We start from the raw sequence: 10,072 nt of genomic DNA, 5'->3' as shown, positions 1-10,072 counted from the left end.
GTCACTTTGCTTTTTCTGTCCATAAATCCTTTTCCCATGATGTGGCTGTGCTGGAGTCTCATTGAGCCTACTGTGGATCCACAGTCTGCCTGATTTGCAAATTATTAATTGCTCAATTAAACTCTGTTAAATTTAATTTCTCTAAAGTTTTTTTTTCTTTTAAAAGTTTTCAAATTTTTTCTCTGATGAAAAATGTATAATGTGTTGTTGGACTTTTTCTGTTTCTTGAGACGGAGTTTCACTCTTGTTGCCCAAGCTGGAGTGCAATGGTAGGATCTTGGCTCACTGCAACCTCGGCCTCCCGGGTTCAAGTGATTCTCCTGCCTCAGCCTCCAGAGTATCTGGGTTATAGGTACTTGCCACCAAGCTCGGCTGATTTTTTGTATTTTTAGTAGAAACAGGGTTTCACCATGTTAGCCAGGCTGGTCTCAAACTCCTGACCTCAGGTGATCCACCCACCTCAGCAACCCAAAGGGCTGGGATTACAGGTGTGAGCCGCCATTCCCGGCCAAATTTTTTCTATGATGAAAAATGTATAATGTGTTGTTGGGCTTTGAAATTTTTCTTTTTCTTCTTTCTTTTTTTTTTTTTTGAGATGGAGTTTTGCTCTTGTCATTCATGTTAGACTGCAATGGCAGGATCTCCACTCACTGAAACCTCCGCCTCCTGGGTTCAAATGATTCTCCTTCCTCAGCCTCCCAAGTAGCTGGGTATACAGGTGAGCACCACCATGTCCAGATAATTTGTATTTCTAGTAGAGATGGGGTTTCACCATGATTGGCCAGAATGGTCTTGAACTCCTCATCTCAGGTGATCCACCCACCTTGGCCTCTCTGGGATTACAGGTGTAAGCCACAACACCCGGCCAGCTTTGATTTCATAAACTCAGTCCTTAGCTATTTTTCCAAATTATTTTATGTCCTTTTTGATTTATTTATTTATTTTGAGACAGGGTCTCACTCTACTACCCAGGCTGAAATGCAATGGTGTAACCAATCATGACTCACTGCAGCCTCGACCTTCCAGGCTCCAGCAATCTTCCTGCCCCAGCCAACTGAGTAGCTGGGACTACAGACATGCACCATTATGCCTGGCTAATTTAACATTTTTTTTTTCACGGAGACAAGATTTTACTGTGTTGCCAAAGCTGCACTTGAACTCCTGAGCTCATGTGATTCTCCCGTTTCAGCCTCCTAAAGTACTATGATTACAGGTTTAAGCCACCATCTGCTTCTGAAATTTCTTGAGAGAATTATTCTCAATAATAAACAGTACCATATTGGCATGAATCTAAAGAACATCTGTCCTCTATGGTAGAAGTTTCACTCTCCAGGATTTCAAAGGACTAGGGAAGATTCTGTAACAGTGTTATCTACGGTGGTGCATGGACTTTGAAGTCAGAATTTATTCTGAATCTCAGCTCAGCCACTTAGTAGCTGTTAGTCTTTGGACAAGTTTCTTTCTGTGGAAGAGTTCTATAAACCATGTACATTAAAAAGGGCAGAATAATAATGATTGCCAAAATGGTCGCAATTTTTCATCCTCCTATATTCCTGCCCATTGCCAGATGCTTTTACAGTTATTCTACTGAGATCCAGTATCTGCTTTCTGAACGCTAGATCTGGCAGGTCATATTTGCTCAGGGCAGTAGAAACCTGTGAACGTGACAGTGGGCTAGTTTGGGGCCCAAGCTCAAATGGTCTTGAATGTTTCTGCTTTTATTTCAGAATGCTGCCATCTCCATGGGAAAAATCCATGTCAGCCAGCCGGAGAATAAGATACCATGGAATGAAGAAAAAAGTTGCCCCTGTTGACAGCTCCAGAAGCAGAAGCTCACTCCCAGAAACACAGCTGCTTAGTCAACAAGCAGTTGATGATACATGTCTAAAAATGCTCAGCTGAGACTAGAGAAATGGCCCCACTGAGCCCAGCCCAAATGGCTGACCCTTTCAATTATGACTAATAAGTTTTGGATGGTTTGTTATGCTGCAATAGCTAACTAATACATGCACCCAGTGCAGATAGGATGCCAGGATTTAATGACAGATTCAGTACTACTTACCTTCTCACAGTGGACACCCTAAAGGTACTATTTTTTTCCCTCTGATTTAGAGTTGGATGTCTTGTAAGGTAATATTGAGTAATGCAGAAATAATGTAGATATTGTATGCATGTGATTGGTGCTTATATCCACACAGTTCCTCACACTACAGGAGAAAATAGACAACCACAGCCTAATCATAAGGGCCAAGGCCAAAGAGCAAAATAAGCTTGCCTTTAATCTATTTTTTTCATCTAAAAATTGGAGGTCAAGAGTGTGGACAGACCTGAAGACATAGGGTTCTCTTCTCCTGTGGCCACATCATCCTTTGTTCACTGTCTGATCTCTAGAAGGAAGGAGGGCAAGACGTGGCCAGCAGTGGTCTACCTGTGGTTATTTTATTCCTGTTGCTCTCTGCTCTTTTTTTTTTTTTTTTTTTTGAGGCAGTCTTGCTCTGCCACCGAGGCTGGAGTGCAATGGCGTGATCTCAGCTCACTGTAACCTCTGCCTCCCAGGTTTGAGCGATTCTTCTGCCTCCCGAGTAGCTGGGATTACAGGCAGGCGCCATCATACCCTGCTAATTTCTGTATTTTTAGTAGAGACTGGGTTTCACCATGTTGGTCAGTCTGGTCTTGAACTCCTGACCTCGTGATCCACCTGCCTTGGTCTCCCAAAGTACTGGGATTACAGGCATGAGCCACTGTGCCCGGCCTGCCCTCTGCTCTTTCTATGGCCACTATCTGTTCTACCCCCAGAACTGAAGAGAGATGTTGGTAGGGAGAGGCTGTCCCCTCACCTCTGGCAGAAAAGGGATATTCAGACCATTCACCCTCCTGATGTCAGAGCTGCACTTCACTGTAGCAGCTGTTGGCCATGCGTTGCTACTGGGTGCCTGGAATGTGCCTGGTCTGAACTGCGATGTGCTAGAAAGGTAAAATATGAGTTAAGTTTCAAAGGTTTAGTTCCATATATATATATATACACACACACACACTTCATTAATGATTACATATTTCTCACACATTAAAATGACGATATTTTGGACATATTGGGTTAAATTGTTACAATCAATTTCACCTGTTCTTTCTTTTTAAAAAACAGAGCCAAACTCTTTTTAAATTTGGCTACAAATAAGCTGGGCATGGTGGCGTGCACCTGTAATCCCAGCTACTCGGGAGGCTGAGGCAGGAGAATCGCTTGAACCTGGGAGGTGGAGGTTGCAGTGAGCTAAGATCACGCCATTGCACTCCAGCCTGGGCAACAATGCGAGACTCTGTCTAAAATCTAAAAAAAATAAAAATAAAAAAATAAAGTTTGGCTACTAGAAAATTTAAAATTTACATGTGACTCACATTTTATTGTTTTATTTTATTTATTTTTTATTTTTTTGAGATGGAGTTTCACTCTTGTTGCCCAGACTGGAGTGCAGAGGCATGATCTCCGCTCACTGCAACCTCCACCTCCCAGGATCAAGGGATTCTCCTGCCCCAGCCTCCCAAGTAGCTGGGATTACAGGCGCCTGCCACCATGAATAGCTAATTTTTTTGTATTGTTTTACAGACGAGGTTTCACCATGTTGGCCAGACTGGTCTCGAACTCCAGACCTCAGGTGGTCCACCTTCCTAGGCCTCCCAAAGTACTGAGATTACAGGCGTGAGGCACAGCGCCCAACTTGTGGCTCGCATTTTATTTCAGAGAATTGCCTCCTTTTTAAAATCCCAGGCTGCCTGCTCAAAGGACCAGTAGCCAGGAAGGTCATAAAATATAAAATTTTAGAACTATTGGGCCGGGTGCGGTGGCTCACGCCGAGCCCAGAGGCTCGGCTGCAAGGAGGCCAAGGTGGGAGGATCACCTGAGGTCGGGAGATCGAGACCAGCCTGACCAACAAGGGGAAACCCCGTCTTTACTAAAAATACAAAAAAATTAGCCAGGCATGGTGGCGCATGCCTGTCATCTCAGCTACTCGGGAGGCTGAGGCAGGAGAATCGCTTGAACCCGGGAAGCGGAGGTTGTGGTGAGCCAAGATCGCGCCATTGTACTCCAGCCAGGGCAACAAGAGCGAAACTCGGTCTCAAAAAAAAAAAATTTTTTTTTAAGAACAATTGTTGTATTCTTTTCATTTGTGATAGCCATATAGGATATTATTTATAAGAGCATATGACCTTACACACAAGATTAAAGGCAAACAACCTCTAGGGTGGGCCTAGCTCAGCTCACGGAGGAAGCCTTGCCTGAAAAGGCTGCAGCCTAGGCGGTCACACTTCATTCAGCCCAGCATCTGATCACATCTTCCGTCACTCAGGGTCTGAAGGGGCGGGTCTTAAACATTATCCAATCAGGGACTCTGAGCTAGGGGACTGTTCAATCAGACACGCAGCTGGACCCGACGGGGCGGCTTCCGGGTTTGGCGCGGCCTTTGTCTCTCGCTTCAGCCGGAGCTCCAGGTCTCGTCTTCGCTGCTCTTTGTCCTCTGCTCTTAGAGGCCCAGACCCTGTGGCTCTGTGACCGACAGGTATTGGGAGATCCACAGCCAAGACGCCAGGACCCCCTGGAAGCCTAGAAATGGTGAGAGTGCGGTCCGACATCCCGAGAGAGGGGAAGGGCTGGTTGAAACCGGTGGGAAGTGGCTGTGGCGGGACTCAGGCCTCCCCGCAGTCATCTACACAATCTGCGCCCCGAATTCTGCTTGCCCAGCTGGATCTCAATTCCCTTCAGCCATAAGATGGCGGCTGCGCCGACAGCCGCGCCCCCGGGCGTCCTGTCTCTTCCCTGCATAGTGACAGTGCCCAGGTCTGGAGCCCTCTCTCGCCAGCTCTGCACTGGCAGCGCGGCGCCTTTCGCAGATTGTGCACGGACCATGGGAGGAGCGTGAGGGGAGAATCCTGACTTGGGGTGCGGGTTCATGAATGGGAAGAGCTTTGGTCCGTGGGGTTCCCCGTTCCTGTTTTCTCCTATTAAAAATCTGTGGCAGTCATCGCAAAAAAATTAAAGAATTTAATCAAAGAGTGATTCAATAATTGTAGAGCACAAAAGTATGTTTTGTAGTTTGTGGTTCATGGGAGGAGCTTGAAGGAAAGACTTTTATAAGGTACATGATGAAGAAAACTATATTTAATAATTGGTTAGGTACAGTTAAGCAGTTTTTGTTAAGTAGAAACCCTAGGACTAGAGCCTCCTCAGTGTAATTGCCTGCCCCTTAATTATTCTCACACTCCACAGGGGACTGATTTTTCCACTGCATTTTTCACATGCATTCCCAGCAGGGTCTCAAGTGTACTTCCCAGCCCCATTCCTCCAGCCTAACTCTGGCCTGCAGTTAGATTTAAACTGCAAATAAACTAAAATACGAAATTTCCAGTTCCTTCTGACATTTCCAAATGCCAGCTTCTCTTTCCTAATTCACGTTCTCAACTGTTTTTCCTTTAGTGTACGTTTTTGATACTGTATTTTAGTTAATCATTTTTTGACAAAGCATTGGATGGCACTTAAAATTGTTTTCTGTTTGAAAATATTTCTCATGAGAAGAAAGCAAAAAATAATTCCCTGACACTGTATTTTATGAAATTTCTATGCCTTTTTTTTTTTTTTTTTTTTTTTAAATCTTCCTTAGGCACAGAAATCTTATCAGAATGTTTTCAGGTGAAGGTTTTTGGAGGTATGGAGTGTAGCTTCTCAAGGGAGTAGGTGGATGCCCTGGGGCTAAGAGGCATCTCCTGGCATACTCTTCCTTTGAAAAGCTAACCCCTTGAGACATTTTGTGTTCTCCCAACCCAGCTTTCATTTCTTGGAGAGACAATGCTGGTCAGCCAATCAGATGCTGGTATTGAGGGGAAAACACGGAAATAATTTCTGCCCTCTGAATTCTCTGAATTTTGTGGGGAAAAAAAAAAGGTATCCCAAAAGACAAAGAAAAACCTGACCCAAGTGAGATGGTGCAAGAACTTACAAAGTAAAATGCACCTGGGGCATAGTGTAACGTCTCCTGAGAGGGTGGTTATTGAGCACAAAGTGAGCAGACTGGGGCAGGTGAATATCAGTCAGACATATCTGTTTCTTTCTTTTCTTTCTTTCTTTCTTTTTTTTTTTTTTGAGATGGAGTTTCACTCTTGTTGCCCAGGCTGGAGTGCAATGGTGCGATCTCAGGTCACCGCAACCTCCGCCTCCTGGGTTCAAGCAGTTCTCCTGCCTAAGCCTCTCGAGTAGCTGGGATTACAGGCATGCACTACCATACCTGGCTAATTGTTTTGTATTTTTAGTGGAGACGGGGTTTTTCCATGTTGGTCAGGGTGGTCTCGAACTCCCAACCTCAGGTGATCCGCCCGCCTTGGCCTCCCAACGTGCTAGGATTACAGGCAAGAGCCACCGCGCGTGGCCTAGACACATCTGTTTTCTAATTAGCACTACCACTCCCTGGGTTTGTCACCTTGAAAAGATTTGTTCACTTATGTTGACTTCCATTATTTAACTGTAAATTGCATTTTATTAGTAGGACTTGAAAGGTAAGAAAATATTAACAAGGTTCATAAAAGAGGTGGATTTCAGATAAAAATTAATATTAATCATGTATTTTACTTGTAAGAAATTCTCATTTAACTTTTCCTTTCTTAGCGTAAGTTTAGAAATGTTCTCAGGTGTATTTTTTCGTGAATATATATATAATCAAGTATATATATATACATTTATATTTATATTTAATATGGACTCTTGCTCTTGTTGCCCAGGCTAGAGTGCAATGGCACAATTTCAGCTCACTGCAACCTCCGCCTCCTGGGTTCAAGCGATTCTCCTGCCTCAGCCTCCCGAGTAGCTGGAATTAGGGGCGCCACCATGCCCAGCTAATTTTTGTATTTTTAGTAGAGAACGGGATTTCTCCATGTTGGCCAGGCTGGTCTCGAACTCCTGATCTGGACACAGAGAGAGAGATATATATATATGTAAAATATAATATATACATATATAATATATATAAAATAATATATACACATATATAATATATACACATATATATTTAAGGATAGATCTTTATTTTTAAAATTTTTTCCTATAAGTTATTCAAGTACAGGTGGTATTTGGTTACATGAGTAAATTCTTTTTTTGTTTGTTTTTGAGAGGGAGTCTCGTTCTGTTGACCAGGCTGGAGTGCAGTGGCACAGTCTCAGCTCACTGCAACCTTCACCTCCTGGGCTGAAGCAATTCTCCTGCCTCAGCCTCCCGAGTAGCTGGGATTATAGGCAAGCACCACCATGCCCGGCTGATTTTTGTATATTTAGTAGAGACAGGGTTTCACGATGTTGGCCAGGCTGATCTCGAACTCCTGATCTTGTGATCCACCCACCTCAGCTTCCTAAAGTGCTGGAATCACAGGCATGAGCCACTGCGCCCAGCCTACATGCGTAAGTTCTTTACGGGTGATTTGTGAGATTTTGGTGCACCCATCACTGGAGCATTATACACTGCAACATATTTGTAGTCTTTTATCCCTCGTCCCCCTTCTACTCTTCCCCTCAAATCCCCAAAGTCCACTGTATTATTCTTATGCCTTTGCATCCTCATAGCTTAGCTCCCACATATCAAAACATACAATGTTTGGTTTTCAACTCCTGAGATACTTCACTTAGAATAATAGTCTCCAGTCTCATCCAGGTTACTGCAAATGCTGTTAATTCGCTTTTTATGGCTGTGTAGTATTCCATTGTATATATATACCACAGTTTCTCTATCCACTTGTTGATTGATGGGCATTTGGGTTGGTTCCATGATTTTGCTGTTGTGAAATGTGCCACTATAAACATGCACGTGCAAGTATCTTTTTCGAATAATGACTTCTTTTCGTCTGGGTCGATACCCAGAAGTGGGATTGCTGGATCAAATGGTAGTACAACTTTTAGTTCTTTAAGGAATCTCCACATTGTTTTCCATAGTGGCTTTTCTAGTTTACATTCCTACCAGCAATGTAGAAGTGTTCCCTGTTCACCACATCCATGCCAACATCTACTGTTTTTTGATCTTTTGATCATGGCCATTCTTGCAGGAGTAAGATGGTATTGCATTGTGGTTTTGATTTGCATTTCCCTGATCATTAGTGATGTTGAGGATTTTTTCATATGTTTGTTGGTCACTTGTATATCTTCTTTTGAGAATCGTTTATTCATGTCCTTAGTCCACTTTTTGATGGGATTGTTTGGTTTGTACTGATTTGTTTGGGTTTGTTGTAGATTGTTTTGTACTGATTTGTTTGGGTTTGTTGTAGACTCTAGATATTAGTCCTTTGTCAGACGTATAGATTGTGAAGACTTTTTCTCACTCTGTGGGTTGTCTGTTTACTCTGCTGACTGTTCCTTTTGCCGTGTAAAAACTATTTAGTTTAATTAGGTCCCAGATATTTATCTTTGTTTTTATTGCATTTGCTTTTGAGTTCTTGGTCGTGAAATCCTTGCCTAAGCTAGTGTCTAGAAGGGTTTTTCCAATGTTATCTTTTATAATTTTTATAGTTTCCGATCTTAGGTTTAAGTCCTTAATCCATCTTGAGTTGATTTTTGTATAAGATGAGAGATGAGGATCCAGTTTCATTCTCCTACATATAGCTAGCCAGTGATCCCAGTACGATTTGTTGAAAAGGGTGTCCTTTCCCCACTTTATGTTCTTGTTTGCTTTGCTGAAGATCAGTTGGCTGTAAGTAGTTGGGTTTATTTCTGGGTTCTTTATTCTGTTCCATTGGTCTGTGTCCCTATTTTTAAACCAGTAACATGCTGTTTTGGTGACTATGCCCTTACAGTATAGTTTGACATCAGGTAAAGTTATGCCTCCAGATTTGTTGTTTTTGCTTAGCCTTGTTTTGGCTATGCAGGCTCTTTTTTGTTCCATATGAATTTTAGAATTTTTTTAATTCTGTGAAGAATTACAGTGGTAGTTTGATAAGGACTGCACTGAATTTGTAGATTGCTTTCGGCAGTATGGTCATTTTCACAATACTGATTCTAGTCATCCATGAGCATGGGATTTGCTTCCATTTGTTTGTGCCATCTATGATTTCTTTTAGCAGTGTCAGGTGTATTTTTTTTGGTTTGGTAATTTCCAATAAAATTTCAAGGCTGTTTAAGAATGCTACCAAGAAAAAGAATAGGGGAAATGTGTTTCCCATTTTGGCTGTAGAAAATGGAGTAGATAATTGCTGAGTTACATAGATTCATGAAAGCATCAGTTCCTCTTTTTGCAGGGTAAATTTGTGACAGTGAATATCTCTGTTCAAATCCTGTTATCTTGATTTCTGAGTTTTATGCTAAATTTTATTTGAAACTTGGTACCTCCTAGACATGTTTCCATATGGCTAATTGTTTACTATATGACTTTTAATGGAAATAATAAAATAATGCATTTATTGTTTGAAAGGAATAGATACTTTTGCTTTTCTTATTGGGATATGAAATATAAGCACTCTAAAGTTTTCTTCTCTTATGTCATTGCTGTGTTTGAGAAACTGCTGGATTTATTTTTTTATTTTTATATTTTTTGAGATGGAATTTCACTCTTGTTGCCCAGGCTGGAGTGAAATGCCACGATCTCAGCTTACTGCAGCCTCCGCCTCCCGGGTTCAAACTATTCTCCTGCCTCAGCCTCCTGAGTTGCTGAGATTATAGGCATGCGCTCCACACCTGGTTAATTTTGTATTTTTAGTAGAGACGAGGTTTCTGCACGTTGGTCAGGCTGGTCTCAAACTCCTGAACTCAGGTGATCCGCCCGCCTCGGCCTCCCAGAGTGCTGGGATTACAGGCTTGAGCCACTGAACCTGGCCGCCACACTTCTTTTTACAATGGTTGAACTAATTTTCACTCCCACCAGCAGTGTATAAGCATTTCCTTTCCTCTGCAACTTTGCCAGCATCTATTGCTGACTTTTTAACAGTAGCCATTCTGACTGGTGTGAGATGGTATCTCATTGGGTGTTTTTTAAAATTTCTCTAATAATTGATGAGCATTTGTAAAATATGCTTATTAGCCACATGTATGTCTTGTTTTGAAAAGCATCTGTTCA

At 42.4% G+C, this 10,072-nt stretch overlaps 1 protein-coding gene across 1 annotated transcript in view; it reads left to right on the top strand.

Moving 5' to 3' along the window:
• Positions 1 to 4,438: 4,438 nt before the first annotated feature.
• Positions 4,439 to 10,072, top strand: part of LOC105489701 (zinc finger protein 708) — a 32,308-nt gene continuing 26,674 nt past the window's right edge. Inside the window, exon 1 of the mRNA XM_011754701.3 lies at positions 4,439 to 4,606. Coding sequence (XP_011753003.2) covers positions 4,604 to 4,606 — 3 coding nt within the window. The 5' untranslated portion in view covers positions 4,439 to 4,603. The remainder of the gene's footprint in view (positions 4,607 to 10,072) is intronic.

The sequence above is a fragment of the Macaca nemestrina genome, chromosome 20 (assembly GCF_043159975.1).
Source record: "Macaca nemestrina isolate mMacNem1 chromosome 20, mMacNem.hap1, whole genome shotgun sequence".
Lineage (NCBI taxonomy): Eukaryota > Metazoa > Chordata > Mammalia > Primates > Cercopithecidae > Macaca > Macaca nemestrina.
This window is presented reverse-complemented; position numbering and strand designations above follow the sequence as displayed.